The sequence below is a fragment of the Chanodichthys erythropterus genome, chromosome 6 (assembly GCF_024489055.1).
Source record: "Chanodichthys erythropterus isolate Z2021 chromosome 6, ASM2448905v1, whole genome shotgun sequence".
Classification (NCBI taxonomy): domain Eukaryota; kingdom Metazoa; phylum Chordata; class Actinopteri; order Cypriniformes; family Xenocyprididae; genus Chanodichthys; species Chanodichthys erythropterus.
Genome location: NC_090226.1, coordinates 31,970,420 through 31,987,725, shown reverse-complemented (window position 1 = coordinate 31,987,725; position 17,306 = coordinate 31,970,420). Strand labels below are relative to the sequence as shown.

The following is a 17,306-nucleotide window of genomic DNA, read 5'->3' as shown; positions in this document are numbered from 1 at the left end:
CTGGAAATCAATTTTCACTTCCCCTGCTCGTCTTCCCCTGTGAAATGATTAGTATTTTTTTCTGAGTTTTAAGAAAGCTTCAAAGTGTTGATTTAAAGGGGCAGTTCATCCAAAAATTATAATTTAATAATATAATCATAATTGACTCCCCCTCAAGCCATCCTGTGTATTTGACTTTCTTCTTTCAGGTGAACACAATCAGAGTTATATTAAATAATATCCTGACTCTTCCCAGCTTTGTAAGCAATCAATTACTGTAATTTAATCACTTTTCCCTTGTTATAGTAAAGTAAGGGATTACTCTTAGTTTTTCCTTTAAGATGGTAATTTGTCATTGTTCTTTGCATATGAACACTGCTATTAAACATTGTGTCGATTAGCTCCAGACGCTTCCAGAACTGAGCGAGAGACTTGTACTATATTATCTGAGCTTCAGTGCACACTCGCAAATGAGCCAAAGAGCAGAAATACTGCTGGACTTCTTCAGTAAGTGGACTCGAGAGAAACAATAAAGCAAGAGGCACAAAAAACAAACAGTTTTTAAAGCAGAACACATTTAACTTCCATAACCTGGCTTCCAGAGAATAAATGCTTGTTTTGTAATTATTCTTTGGTCATTATATAATCAAATGTCATATTTTATAGAAATAAAGTTGAACTTGTTCTTATTCATTGCATTCTGCTGTTCTCGTGATAGCTGTATGAGACATGTAAAGACAACTGTATTTAGGGTCACAAAGATCCACTAACCCATATGTCATTCTTCTTACGATTTATTGCACCATTGATCATTATATGTTAAAATATGAATTGTGTAGAAGTTTGTATCAGTGCTCAGTGTGGATGTAGTTTTCATGTTCTGTTCACGGGGGGGTGCTGACAAAACTTGAAGGGAAAAGATATTGCCTACATTTTATCTAATTGTGCTTGCAGGGGTTTATTATTATATTAGAATTATTAGAATTATTATTATTATTATTATATGCATGTGACCATGACAAAGGAAACAAAGGAGAATCAACAGCGTCCCAGATGAGAAGAATCCTTCCGGAATTTATGACTCACCTGTGACCCTTATCAAAGTTTCTTACGTATATAGAACAAAATGTGTCAAAGATAATGTCTCTGAATAATCTAATTTGCATAAAAATGGAATATTGACATGTTTAAATGATGGGTCAACAGGATTATCTGTACTGTTAACCCATCAGAATCTGGTAGAAATGACGTCAACTGATTATCTATGTGACAATAAATACTAGTGTTTCTGTATCCTAAGTTTGAGGCTGGATCCTCTTATTCATGTTTTATGGCCTTTGGAAGTGTGGAGAACTTTATCTTCAGTAAACAACTTTGACTCCTGGTCTTGTTGGTCTGGAGCATATTGGTCTCTTTATGGGGTCTAACTGTAACTCCACTACAATAAATATATTTATAAGCATTAAATTAAGTAAATTATTCTTTTTTCCCCCCTCACACGCTAAGTTTGAGGCCAATATGATTTTTTTTTTTTTTAAATAAATTATCATTTTTATTAAATATGCATTAAATTGATTAAAAGTGACAGATATCAGTAAATATTTATTATAATGTTAGAAAATATTTCTATTTCAAAAAAATGCTGTTCTTTTGAACTTTCTAGTTAGAGTCCTGTAAAAAAAAAAATTATATATATATATATATATATATATATATATATATATATATATATATATATATATATATATATATATAAATTTCCACAAAAATATGAAGCAGAACAACTGTTTTCAACATTGATAATACTAAGAAATGTTTCTTGAGCAGAAAATCAGCAAACTGTAATACACTCTAAAAAATGCTGGGTTAAAAACAACCCAAGTTGGGTTGAAAATGGACAAACCCAGCAATTGGGTTGTTTTAACCCAGTGGTTGGGTTAAATGTTTGCCCAACGTGCTGGGTAGTTTTATTGAGCTCAACTGTTGTATAAAAATGACTGTATTGCTTGCTTAAAATTAACCCAAAATATGCTGGAAATTAACATTTATTAATATGTTTAATAAATGAGCATTTATTAATAAGATAATGAATAATAAACAATAAACATTTATTAAGTTGCTTATTAATAAATGTACAGCTTTTGATTATTATTGTTGCCTCTAGTAATTATGTGTCTGATTTTTAATTTCTCACTTATTTTGGATTCATTTTAAGCCAGCCATATAGTCATTTTTAATCAGTAGTTGGGTTAAATAAAACTACCCAGCACGTTAGGCAAACATTTAACCCAACCGCTGGGTTAAAACAACCCAATTGCTGGGTCTGTCCATTTTCAACCCAACTTGGGTTGTTTTTAACCAAACATTTTTTAGAGTGTAATTCTTCACAATATTACTGTTTTACTGTATCAAATAAATGCAGCTTTGACGAGCATAAATTAGGTTCATTCTGCTTTCATAGTCTTTGAGTAAAACAATTACGCACCACATGCCTGATTCAGACTATCTCAACAGTCAGGCAACATGTTTTACAAGTGGATGACAAAAAGCGAGTTCTTAAGAGTACAGTGTGTTTTGCAGACTACATGCTCTTGCGTGAGGGATTGCAGGCCCGGACTCATGGCTAATCTAGTAACAGCCCTGTTATCTGCACAGCTCTCGTGTCAGAGCACTAGATCTCTCTTAGTAAACAACCTTTGTTGTTGCAAGCTCTGAGACCTGCAGAATACTGATGACATGCTAATAGACATTTACTGCTGATGAGTGCAGATTCAAGTGCATCATACACGAAGACGCTCCACTTTGAGAGCAATTAAATGTGAGCTTGCTCTAAAGGCGAATTCCTGGACTGCTATATCAACATATTCTGAAAGCCTCTTTCCCCTCTCTAAGCTCTTGTTACTGTCCTCCAAAGTCACTCGCCCTTGTTCCAACAGCCCAACCCTTGTGCTTCCAGCTGTCCAGATAGCGTGGCATTACAGATGAGAGCCATCACGTCCCCTCTATCACCATCCCATAAAAAGCCCAGTGGCAAATGATGCCTTGGTGCCTTTTCACATGACAACCTTCAGGAATCTGCCAGCTGTAGAGCGACTTAACACTTTAAGAGCAGCTTTAGGGTTCTCACTAGAAATCATCAGTGACACCCGCTGAAATGAGGCGGTATGAATATCTGCCTGAAGCGCAGACACCCTAAATAGGGCACTTTATGAGAGGGAGGTAAGGGTGGAAAGTTCAGGATGCACAAGGATTGACATGCAATCTCCACCCACAGACCCCTTCGCAGCTAAAAATAATGCATCTCCATGCCCCAAAGCCTCATAAATATGTTCTGCGTTCCTGGATATGAGGGCTATAAAGGGGAGAGAAGCCGACGTTCTTCCTCTGCCAGCTAAAACATTAGCATTCTGATCACATCAGACGGCAGATTCTCATTTACCCCTTTTCCACCAGTACGAATCCGGTGCTAGCTCAGAGCCGGTTCAGGGGTTGGTTCAACTGAAGAGCCTTCTGAGAATCGGTTTGCGCTTGCGATTTGGCGCTCCGAAGTCACGTGCTAAAATGGATCTATCTTACTGCAGTGTGTAACGGTGTCTCACAGCAGCCGCCGAGCGAACGCACAGAGTAACGTTATAACATCATTTTCAACACTCTCAAATGTATCTAATATGATAAACAGAGCTGCGTTACCTCATACTCATGACCGGAAAAGCGGAAGCGGCGCCGGCGACTGTGTCATAATAAAAGTCCCGCTGCTCGTGAGGCATGTGTTGTGCAATCGCTCCAGCTCCTCGTTCAGCTCCACAACACTCGCTCCTGCTCTGCTTCATACTACAGTAACGTTAGTAATCGCGTCCATGAACATGGTTTCTTCCTGAGTCATATCCTGATTATTTCCCACCAGCTGTGAGGTGGAGACCACATGTCCCAAGATTCTGCGCTCAAACTTGGCGTCATAAAGCTACGCCTTTGTTTTGAATAGGCCTCTAGCGACCTCTAGCGGACAGAAAATATTACATAGTGCACCTTTAAATCCTACATTACCTTAAAAATCAGAGGGAAATTTAGCTGATAAGAAAAATTCAATTTGTTTGGTCAAGAAACACTAAGCCTAATTTAGTGTGGGGTAGATAAACTTGTGTTTGTAGAACATGAGCTTTCACTGTAAAAACCAAGTGGCTACTTTTTTGATGTCCAGATACAAAAACTGGGAAGTGTGCCTAAATAATATCTCCAAAAGAAGAGATTTGTTCTGGCTCAAAATTAATCTGAGGTACATTCTGCTCTTAAGAAGCAGCAAAATTTAGAGCTGAAACAAGGAGTCAATTTGGTATGAAAGTGAGGATAGTTCATAAGAAAATGATGTACTATCGACTCTCAGCAGGCTTGTCTGAAAGAGAGCTGCTAATATTGTCAATCATCTTTGGACTTTAGTGCTTTAATATGCTGAATTCTAGAGACAGACTAAGACAATGCCAATATGTGTGTTAAAAGAAGATCAATATTATCAATATTGTCTGTGTCCAGTTTTCTTTTCTCTGAAAGACAAACATGGATCCTTGGACCTGGATACAGTGTCAGTCCGCTAGTTCACTTGCTTTGGTCCGGATCTAATACAATGTTAATTTTTGTTTTGTTTGGTGTGGTTCACTTTCACACTGCCCTTATTGCAAGTGAACCAAAATTTGTAAAAAATAAAAATAAAAAAAACGCACGTGTGCTAAGGTCATCCATTCATTGGACAGAAATTCTCAAGCAGAGAACCGTGCCAGAGTTCGTTTGGAACCTCTTCAGCTGGGTCTCGGTCAGTTGTTTGGTCCACACCTGAGTGTGACTGCTGTATTCACACCTGCTCAAAAGATCCGCACCAAGGGGGAACTTGAGTTCGATTTAATTGAACCAAACAAGACAGGTGTGAATACACCCTTAAATTTTCCACTCCAGACACTCAGAAGCCATATAAACAGATGCTGCAGATGTTCAGGCTGGCGTCCTGGTGCATTAAATGAAGTGACACTACTTACTTAAAGTGATAATTCACCCAAAAATGAAATTTCTGTTATCATTTATTCACCGTCATTTTCTTGCAAACCTGCATGACTTTATTTCTCTTGTGGAACAAAAAAAGATATTTTGAGAAATGTCTCAGTCATTTTTTTTGGAAGTCAATGGGCTCCAATATTCCGTTGTTCCCAACATTTTTCAAAATAGCTTCCTTTGTAATTAGTGAAGAGTCTCATTTTATAAAATTATTCCTTATGAGACATAAATTACTGTAATTTCCTTTTTTGCAATATAATGGGAACTTTTCTGAAATGAGGCAGTCTCAATGACTATATATGAAAATCTTAATTAGCTTCAGTTTACAGTAGCTACTTTTTATTAGCACTTTGTGACGTTGCTATAGTAACTACACTTTAAAGCAACTTGACCGTATTTGAAGTACTTCATATTGATTGTAACTTGGCCAACTACAGTTTCAAAGCAGCTTCCCAGCACAGTTAAACTCATCATGCTGGACTGAATTCAAGTTTTTGTGGGTTTGCTCTGTTTAATGATTTTTGTCAGCCTATAGCAGGAATGAGCAAAAATCATTAGTAAGGAATTTAGGATTGATTTTCCCATACACTGATGGCTCATCACAAAAAAAACCCCAATGTTTTCCCACCTCTCACACTCAGTACATTATGCAAAACATAGGCCTGAGTGTGTGTCGTTAGATGTTTTTTCTAGAAAGCAAGGGCTCAAGGACATGAAGCATACATTACATATAAATATAAATGTATCAGAGGGGGTAATCAATTACAAGCCGACTAAACATAAGTCATTGAGAAGCGGCGTGGTCAGCTACATTTTAATCAGTTGGTTAGAAAAAAAACTTTAACACGGCTGATCCATGCGGTAAAATGTCGGGTAGAAAATCCAAAGTCTGGGAACATTTCGAGAATTATTTAAACTATTAGTTCACTTCTGAATGAAAATTTCCTGATACTTTACTCATCCCCATATCATCCAAGATGTTTGTGTCTTTCTATATTCAGTTGAAAAGAAATTAAGGTTTTAAGAAAAAAATTCAATTTTTTTCCATATAGTGCACTTCAGTGGGGTTCACTGGTTGGAAGTCCAAATGTCAGTTTCAGTGCAGCTTCAAAGAGCTCTACACAATCCCAGGCGAGGAATAAGAGTCTTATCTAGTTAAATGATTGGTCATTTAAAAAAAAAACAAAAAAAAAACAAATTTGTATACTTTTTAATGCTTTGTAGACACTGGAGTGACCTTTCCAACATAATTACGTCACGCGTGTGGATTGCAGAGCAGTGCAAGACGAGCATTTGTGGTTAATAAGTACAGTGGTGGTCAGAATTATTGGCACCCTTGGTAAATATGATCAAAGATGACTGTAAAAAATCTGCATTGTTTATCCTTTTGATCTTTAATTCATTAAATGAGCAAAAATCTAACCTTTCATTGAAGAAAAAGAATTGAAATTGGGGTGAAAATCACGTTATGAAATAAATGTTTTTCTCCAAAACACGTTGGCCACAGTTGGCACCCCTAGAATTTTTTATGAGTAAAATATCTCTGAAGTATATCCCCATTCATATTTACATTATTTTTTTTAGCACACCAGGGTGATCATGAACATGAAATTGTCCAGCCATGACTTCCTGTTCCACAGGAATACAAACTCTTGTACCACTGTTTGAAGAATTTATCTTCCAGAATCTGGCAGTAAGTTATGGAAGATCATTTAGTCCATCTCTGCAAGATGGACATTTCAGGATAAGAGATGGACTAAAAGTGAACTCCCACACCTTACTGCCAGATTCTGGAAGATAAATTCTTCAAACAGTGGTACAAGAGGATGTGGTGCTGGTCCTTCAGGAGTCACTCTCAAGCTGTCTGTCTATAAGGCCTATAAAAACCCAGTCTTCATGTACTTTATAACACTTCAGCTTGTGATTCTTATTAAGAGCAGGTCGCTTTTTAGGATTCTTCACCTAACCTAAGTCTCTGAGATCCTGACACCTCACACTTCTGAAGACTCCAGGTAGGTTTCAGTACTGGGAAATGGTGGCGCTGGAGACTAAAGGGTTCCTGATGGTTTCACACTTAATTCTTCACCTTAATTCTTAATTATTTTGCAGTTAACGTGTCTTTTCTTCTCCAGCTGTTTTTGTATGAGCATTTCACTGTCCAATGGTCATGCTTTAACTTTGCAATTTCTAGTATTACATTAGTATTGAATCCTTCTCATGAGTATTTAAAAATTTTTGACTTTTCAGTCTGAGTTAAATCTCTTTTTTGGCTCATTTTATCTGTAAAAGAAAACCTGCCTAATAATTCTGCACACCTGAATATAGGGCATTTTTCATTTCCAGCCTTCATGAACAATTATATATCACTTATAAATGATTAAAAACAATATTAATAGTAGTTATTAAGATTGATGTGGATTGGAATTGGTAAAATGTGCTTGGAAAAAAAATATGATCAGAAAATCAACTTGCCTAATAATTCTGCACTCCCTGTATATAAAAATAAAAAAGACTATATAAAAAAAAGAGCTTTCTGGCAGAAAACCCACAAGTTGGGTTTGGTGCACACATGGATAACAAGTACCCCATGTCCACGGTTAAATATAACATTCATGGTTCAGATTCATGGTATCATGGATTCTATTAAATATCAACAGATAAAAAATCAAAACCTGACCGCTTCTGCTAGAAATCCAATAATGGGCCGTGGTAGGATCTTCCATCAGGACAATGATCCAAAACAAACATCAAAACCAACACAAAAATGTGTCACTAAAATCTTTTAACATTGAACTATAACACAATTGTGCAATGGCACAGAAATCTGAATCCACGAGGCAAAGATGAGTTTTTATGAGCCCTTTCTATTGGTTTTTCCTCTAATCAATGTTTATGTTTTCAGATGGTGTCTAGAAATTAAAAGCTCCATTATTATACTTCAGTCTGTAATGGTGACGGGAAAAGCCTTTATTGAGCTGGATACTGATATCAGGGCTCTTAGTGGTCATGTGACTTACAGCCCAGAGAAGGGATCTAACAAGAGTCCATCCCATTGCATTCACGTTACCTTGAGCTCAAATTAAAGCTTTTGGTGTGTAAAATATGGGCAGCAGTGCAAAAAGAACTACAAATGAACTCTGCCATTGATCCAGAGAGCAGGGAAGCAGTAGAAAATCCTTTTGAAATTGTAATGAAGGTGCTTCACAGGAGCATTGTCCAGTCACAGTCCTAACAAGAGCGCAGAGCACATGATGCAGAACGCTGGAGTATCACAAATGCTTCACAATGAACCCGCAGCTATATCGCTAGAAGCTTCTGCCTCGAATGCATCTGTTAATGGAGGTGAAATACACTCTCTCTTATTGACACAATCACAAAATGAGCTGAGTTTATAGCTGTAAAACAAGGATTCCCTACATTTTTCTCAACCGAACCCCTTTGAATTAAATATTATTTATATTTTCTTGAAGTGAGATTTCAGGTAAAATTTCAATATTTTAATGATACATTTGCATGTTCATCATTTAATGTTCACATAAAATTCAGGTACAAATAAACAAATTCGATTTCTGTTCTATCGTTAAAGGATTAGTTCACTTTCAAATAAAATTTTCCTTACGCTGTATGTCCTACGCCTTCCCTATTCTACTTATGGAAAAATGGAACTGGCGCTGCGTTCATTCCGTAAGTGGAAAATTGAATGCATAGGGCATACATACGGTGGCCCAGTAGTGCACAACACAACAAAATTAAAAAAGCAAACTTAAGTTCACAATTTCGTTGGCTCGATTTCGTTGTGTTGTGGCTTTATTTCATTGTGTTGTGAACTTGTGTTTGCTTTTTTAATTTCATTGTGTTGTGCACTACTGGGCCACAGTACATACAGCGTAAGCTTTTTGAAGAATATGAAAGTGCGGTTTTGGCGGAACCACTTGGAAAGCGATCATTTGTTTATATAAAGCATATACATTTACATTTTTTTAGAAAATGACCGATCGTCTAGATAAGACCCTTATTCCTCATCTGGGATTGTTTTAAAGCCCTTTGAAGCTGCACTGAAACTGTCATTTTGACCTTCAACCGTTTGGAGGCCATTAAAGTCCACTATAAGGAGAATAATCCTGGAATGTTTTCATCAAAAACATTCATTTCTTGGACATGGAAATCTTGGATGACATGGGGGTAAGTAAATTATCAGGAAAATTTTATTTGAAAGTGAACTAATTCTTTAATTTGCCATATTTCAGTATACTAAAGTATCCAGGCAAAAAGAACAAAGAGACCACAATGATAAATATACTGTATAAATTACATATGCATTATAATAATTCAACTGCATTTTAAAATAATAAATTAATATTTTATCATTCGTGGTTCATTTATTTGTGCTTCCTTTAACAAAAACTATTCTTTCAAAACCAAAGTTTATCTTGAAACATAATGTTTTTAATCATGAATAAACAAAAACGTAGGGGAAAAAAAATAAAGAAAACTGTTTCATATCACCTTGGAGATGATAACCTTGTCTGGCAGAGGTGATTTACACTAACTCCGCCCACCATTATCTAATTGAGCCAGACAAAATGACAAAAGAAACCTGCCTGATAACAGGATCATTAGTGGGTGGCGTTATCTTTTGAAGTTCAAATCTGCCTTTTTCAGAACTCATTCTTCTCCCTTTTCCCGTCACATATCAGCTCTGAGTAGAGTTTATTTTAATTAAAAATTAGGAAAATATTCTCAAATGTGGAATATAGTGTTTAACAGGTAGTGTAGGGGAGGTAATGTCAAGTCCAAGTAATGTCCCAAAAAATTATAGATTTATTTAGATTTTATAGTCATATATACATTGTGGTTAAAATAGTATCTGCCACTATTTGCATTAAAAAATCTAATAGAATACCATTGTGACGAGCAGGGCGGGCGAGAGCCGTGAGGGAACGAGTCTCTCACGGAGGAGCTCCGGGGGCATAAAAGGAGGAGCGACTACAGTGAAGGATGAGAGAGGACCAGGCCTGGACTTTATTTTATGTTTTATTATGTTTGTGTGGCCGGCAGACGTCCGCGAGGGTCTGCCGGCATTACTTTTGTTTTGTTCTATGTTTATTTTGAATTAAAAGTTACGTTGAATGTTCGCCGGTTCCCGCCTCCTTCTTCCCACATTTACGAACTGTGTTACAACCATTTTTTTAAATTGTAATAATATTTCACAGTATTGCTGTTTATGATGAGCTGAGACATGATTACAGAGGGTTTTTTCACAGCCTACCTGACTGAAAGGCCTCATTAATATACAGTCATTTCAGGTCATTATTATGTGATTATTTTGTCTTCTCAGGTGTAAACGGCCCATTATTCATGATGATTCACGCCTCCACGCAAACTGTGTTTCTTGACAAAAAGTGTCTTACAAAAACTAAATCAATATATTGTTTTATATGAAAGAGTAGGCAGCATAATTTTTTACATAATTCTGAAGCAAAAACTCTAGTCTACAACATCCAATACCCAGAAGTCTTGTGATTTAATATACTTTTTTTGGCCTTATTTCAGTGACTTAAGTTTTTTGTTTTTTCAATAACCATGCATAAACGTTATTCCTTCAAAAACACAAACATGTACATACATGTTCCTCACATATTATTGTAGCCTAGTTTGTGCTGAATACAGTGTAATGACACTTTTTCCATTTATATGTTTATGAACAACTGAAAAAAGCACAAATGTCAGGGCATGTCAAAACTTCTCCAAGCCCCAAATCAGCCTCAGACGGTTAAGTATAAATAGCATTTAACTAATTACAAGGAAAATACTTTTGCCGCTGCCAACATGTTATGTAGCCTACAGTGATCACAATAGGAAATATACTGTAGTTACATTCATAATATCTATCTTATGTGTTATTAAATTAAATAACACTTTACAGTAAAGTTCCATTTGCTAACATTAGTTAACTACATTAGATAACTTGAATGAACAATTCAATTTATTAATCTTATTTAATGTTAATCAGCATTTACTGATACATTATTAAAATCAAAAGCTATATCTGTAAATATTACTTAGTGGACCTGTGCTAACATGAAACAACAATGAACAGTGTATTTTTATTAGCTAACATTAGTCAATGCATTAGGTAATATCAATTAATGGGATCTTATTGTAAAGTGATACCAAAAAAGCAGGATCAATAAAGATATGACACTTCCACAAGGTTAACTGTGACTTTTAATAGTCTAACAACTAATATAATGGCATTCAGTACTATAGTCTTGTATGGCATACTTGCTGACAAAATGCTCTTGTAATAACTATGACCTCGTGACTTTTGAAACGAGGGTGATGATGCTGTAAATTGGCAGCCTCTGCATTAATAAGGTCTGTTTATTACATGTTGGGCAATGATGATGTAGACTTTATTTGACCCAACCGTTCCCTGTCTCACTCTATCTGTGCCCACCACACTGACCTGACAGGCCTCTTGTACAAAAAGACATCGATTGGTTTCTTTCCTTTCAGTTCATTCTGCCCTATGCTGACAAATCTTCACATGCCTCCATGCATGACCTTTTAAATAAAATTTTATTTTTCTATTTTAAAGACCCTCACAGTCAAGACAAGTGTTGCTGTGTTTTTGTCTTGCATGGATGAATTCATAAACTAGGAACTGGGAACTATTTGCACCGCAGCACTCTGAGCTTTAATGAGACAGAGTGTTTTTAATTGAAGGTCACAGAGTAAATTGCAGGCATCTGCTTAAAACACATTTCTGCCTGTCCTTGAAGAAAGAAGAGAGAAAACAATAAAGGCAACACTACGTGCACATCTAATGACTCACCCTGCAGTTCCCCAGTTCTTCAGCAGATAAGACGATAATGCCGCAGTTCTTCCCTGGTATGCCCCTGAAACAGACAAAAAATTATGACATCACACCATTAGATGCTGAACCCACAGTAATTACACAACAGCAGTAATGAAATAAAACCCAAGTAAAAACACAATAAGGAAGTCGAGGTCAATGGGTTCCATAGACAGGAATCGTTTTCTATGCTCTAATTTCAGGCATAGGAACTCCCAGAGTAAGTGAATGAACTTTAAGATGGTTTATGCAATTAATCTTAAAAAACCTTGATCCTCAATTCAAAATGGTTCACCATGGGCAACGAATTTTGCATCATAATCATAAAAACAAGGAAAACAAAAAGAATATGCTGTGAAGCAGTTGTGTTAAAAGATTATTAATAGATCAATTAAGTCATGTGCTGCAACCAATATGCAGATATATCAAAGAGAGTCAAAGTCTCTTCAAATAATTTGACGTTTTTATGACAAGGCAATGTTAGTTCAGGTTGTAATATGCCATGTGGTGTGACCTCCCAAAAACATAATCATATTTTGTGCAAATGAAAGTGCCCCTGTTTTTGCTTTTATGGATATTACCCTTCATGCAGTATGTAATACAGCTGTTTGTGAGTGTAAAACATCTGCAAAGTCATCAGTAATTTCAGTCTAACTTCCGGCTAGAACCTACATGGGTTTTTGCATAATGCCATTCATAATGGCAAAGCAAATCCACTTTGCTGCACTTCCAAAAGAATGAGATTGATACGGTAAAACCGACGCCATCATTACTGTTCTTTTCACTGTGTATCAAGCGCTGAGGAAGATCCGGAGCACATATGTTAATGGGTATTTGGTTTACGACACACACTGTCAGCGGTCGACCAATCACAACAGACTGGGCCATTTGACCAATCAGAGTAGAGTAGGCTCTCAGAAAGGTGGGGTTTAGAGAGACTGAATCCTTGATTGAATCATTTCAGACACTGAGCTGATGCTGCAATGGATATTGTCTTCACCCTCTCTCTCAATACATACAGTGGGTACGGAAAGTATTCAGACCCCCTTAAATTTTTCATTCTTTGTTATATTGCAGCCATTTGCTAAAATCATTTAAGTTCATTTTTTTTTTCATTAATGTACACACAGCAACCCCATATTGACAGAAAAACACAGAATTGTTGACATTTTTACAGATTTATTAAAAAAGAAAAACTGAAATATCACATGGTCCTAAGTATTCAAACCCTTTGCTGTGACACTCATATATTTAACTCAGGTGCTGTCCATTTCTTCTGATCATCCTTGAGATGGTTCTAAACCTTCATTTGAGTCCAGCTGTGTTTGATTATACTGATTGGACTTGATTAGGAAAGTCACACACCTGTCTATATAAGACCTTACAACTCACAGTGCATGTCAGAGCAAATGAGAATCATGAGGTCAAAGGAATTGCCTGAAGAGCTCAGAGACAGAATTGTGGCAAGGCACAGATCTGGCCATGGTTACAAAAAAATGTCTGCTGCACTTAAGGTTCCTAAGAGCACAGTGGCCTCCATAATTCTTAAATGGAAGACGTTTGGGACGACCAGAACCCTTCCTAGAGCTGGCTGTCCGGTCAAACTGAGCTATCGGGGGAGAAGAGCCTTGGTGAGAAGAACCCAAAGATCAATGTGGCTGAGCTCCAGAGATGCAGTCGGGAGATGGGAGAAAGATGTAGAAAGTCAACCATCACTACAGCCCTCCACCAGTCGGGGCTTTATGGCAGAGTGGCCCGACAGAAGCCTGTCCTCAGTGCAAGACACATGAAAGCCAGCATGGAGTTTGCTAAGATGGTGAGAAATAAGATTCTCTGGTCTGATGAGACCAAGATAGAACTTTTTGGCCTTAATTCTAAGTGGTATGTGTGGAGAAAACCAGGCACTGCTCATCACCTGTCCAATACAGTCCCAACAGTGAAGCATGGTGGTGGCAGCATCATGCTGTGGGGGTGTTTTTCAGCTGCAGGGACAGGACGACTGGTTGCAATCGAGGGAAAGATGAATGCGGCCAAGTACAGGGATATCCTGGATGAAAACCTTCTCCAGAGTGCTCAGGACCTCAGACTGGGCCGAAGGTTTACCTTCCAACAAGACAATGACCCTAAGCACACAGCTAAAATAACGAAGGAGTGGCTTCACAACAACTCCGTGACTGTTCTTGAATGGCCCAGCCAGAGCCCTGACTTAAACCCAATTGAGCATCTCTGGAGAGACCTAAAAATGGCTGTCCACCAACGTTTACCATCCAACCTGACAGAACTGGAGAGGATCTGCAAGGAGGAATGGCAGAGGATCCCAAAATCCAGGTGTGAAAAACTTGTTGCATCTTTCCCAAAAAGACTCACGGCTGTATTAGATCAAAAGGGTGCTTCTACTAAATACTGAGCAAAGGGTCTGAATACTTAGGACCATGTGATATTTCAGTTTTTCTTTTTTAATAAATCTGCAAAAATGTCAACAATTCTGTGTTTTTCTGTCAATATGGGGTGCTGTGTGTACATTAATGAGGGGAAAAATTAACTTAAATGATTTTAGCAAATGGCTGCAATATAACAAAGAGTACTTTCCGTACCCACTGTATTATGCTGTATCTCAAAGAAGTGAGTACACCCCTCACATTTTTGTGAATATTTTATTGTATCTTTTCATGTGACAACACTGAAGAAATGACAATGTAAAGTAGTGAGTGTACAGCTTGTATAACAGTGTAAATTTGCTGTACGCTCAAAATAACTCAACACACAGCCATTAATGTCTAAACCGCTGGCCACAAAAGTGAGTACACCCCTAAGTGAAAATGTCCAAATTGGGCCCAATTAGCTATTTTCTCTCCCTGGTGTCATGTGACTCAGTGTTACAAGATCTCAGGTGTGAATGGGGAGCAGGTGTGTTTTATCGTTCTCACTATCTCACACTGGAAGTTCAACATGGCACCTCATGGCAAAGAACTCTCTGAGGATCTGAAAAAAAAAAAAAAAGAATTGTTGCTCTACATAAACCTGTTTCATAAGCGCCACCTACAAAAAACAACAGCTCATGTTAAATGTGTGTAGCATCTTTGTTTGGATCATGATTAAATTCAGTGGTTGCCTCTAATTTCAAATGGTGATATATACTGTGTATGTATATATATATATTTGAGGCCAGCTTGGCCTGTTATATAGCAAATAAACAACAATAAATTTGCTTAAACAAAAAAGGGGAAAAAATGTTACCGGCACTTGAAATGATCATGAAAAATCATGATCGGTGTATCCCTAATAATGGCTTTACCATTAATGCAAGGATTGCCCTATTAAGAACATTTTTACCACCATTCTGTATGGCAGTTCTGAGATAATTGCTAGCCATGTGATATTTATAGGTGCACATGTAAAATTGATAGCCTGTGAATAAATCTCAGTCCGAGCAGCTGACCACAGTTGGCAGCTACAGCATGCAGAAGTGGGTGTGGAATTGGGCTTTAAGAGATCCTTCATATGCACATCCCTACATTCAGATTCTGGACACTTTTCTCTCATTAATACAGAAATCACAAACACGGTCCCTGAAATGCATAACAGCTTCATTAGCACTGATGTTGTCCATATGGCTAAGTTCTCCTTCAGGATTCTTCATTTGCAATAGAGACAGATGCAGGCAGTCTGTGTTCGCGCTTTAGCCATGTGTTCACAACTGAACACCATTTTGCTAGACATGTTTTTCTCTAGCTGAAAACCATAATGGTTCCACATGACTATTGTCAGCAAACATCCTGTTCTCTAGGATAACATCCTCATAAAACAAAGCTACATTGCCACCAGATGGACAGCATGCTTTTTGTCTCAAAGCCTGTGGGTTGTGCCAGTGGAAGAAAACAAATAAAAAAAAAAAAATCACCAAAACAATTGGTTTCTCAAAACACATTTGACTGATCTTATCTACAACAACATCACACCTGAATGAGGTTGGGCCATTTATTTCTATTGGAAAGAACCCGAGTTAGTTTAGTTACCAGTTCTAAACCTTTACCACTGACTACACCTATTACCCAAGAGTTTTCTTAAAGCTATGCCCTCAATTTAATGTTTAACTACAATAAAACTATTCTTTTAAAATGTCAGTTACACTACAAGGTATTAGAAGATAGTAACGGCAGTAACTACATTAAAGTTATATTATAAGGGGGAAAGTGATCATCGGTCATCATTCAGCATCGAACTTTGTATACTGCAAACAATAACTCTGCAAACACTGATCTTTTAGTATTTTCTAAATTTTCTTAAGGTTTACAGAGAAGTAAATAACTCTTGCAAAAATTGATTTGCAAGAACTCAAAATAAAAAAGTTAATTAACTTAATGTCATGTTAATTGCTATCAAAATTAGTTAACTCATTACTTTATTACTTCAAGTTAAGAGCAATTAACATGCATAAGTATTACGAACTCAAAACTTGAATGTTCTCCTTACTTAAAATTGGGAACATCATAACTAAAAAAAATATATATATATATATTATTATTTAACTTTACCTCAATTTATTTGAGTTAGCCCATCTTATTTGAGTTTACAGTGTAGTAGTTCACAAAAAATATGCTAAACAGGATTCCAGATTTAAAAAAAAAAATGGAAAGGAGCAATGGCTCCTAAAATAAAGCACTCAGGAGCCGAATTACTTATTTAATCACTAAGGGTATGTTTACATGACAACGATGTACTACAAACATAAAATGGAACTTCATGTTTTTCGTGTACAGACAACAATGTTGTCAAAACATCCCCGTTCACACAGATCCGTGAAAATGACTAAAAATGCTGTATTATGCTAACAGACCACTAGTTGGTGATGTCACTAAGAAAAACTATGCACCTATAGACTGAAAGCGTAATAGCCATGCGCATGACGTCATAAATTCGTGCTTTTGTAGTTTACACAGAGACAGTATCATTTTCAAAAACTTGCACTTTGAACACTGTTTTCAAAAGGTTGGATTTTCAGGCCCTCAAAACGACATTGTCGTCTAAATGAACGGCCAAAACGCATAAAAAGTTCAGTTTTAAGATGTCCTAATTAAAAATGGTGTCGTGTAAACGGCCCCTAAGTAAGTAAAAAAAAAAAAATCACTGAAATAAAATCTATATTTAAAAAAAAAAAAAAAACTGTAAATACCACAAATGAGGACTTTTCCCTACAACTTCAATATCCTGCGATCAAGATGTGTTGTGCCAAGTGTGCAAACTGCATCATATTTTATTATCCTTTTAAACTCTAGGCTGTGTGAGTAAGAGAATGCCATTTCATCTCATCTGTTTGGACTGTGGTCCCACAGGTTCCTACTCACACTCCAGTGTTTGCTAATTGGTTCATTACTCAGTCTTTACGTCCCCCTGGAACAATGGGAGTCCTGGTTTATATTGCTGTATT

General features: G+C 36.8%; 1 protein-coding gene across 11 annotated transcripts in view; it reads right to left on the bottom strand.

Moving 5' to 3' along the window:
- Positions 1 to 17,306, bottom strand: part of LOC137021752 (copine-5) — a 349,050-nt gene that overhangs the window by 70,369 nt on the left and 261,375 nt on the right. For all 11 annotated transcript variants that reach the window (XM_067388638.1, XM_067388631.1, XM_067388636.1 and 8 more), the window contains one exon: positions 11,858 to 11,921. In XM_067388638.1, coding sequence (XP_067244739.1) covers positions 11,858 to 11,921 — 64 coding nt within the window. The remainder of the gene's footprint in view (positions 1 to 11,857; positions 11,922 to 17,306) is intronic.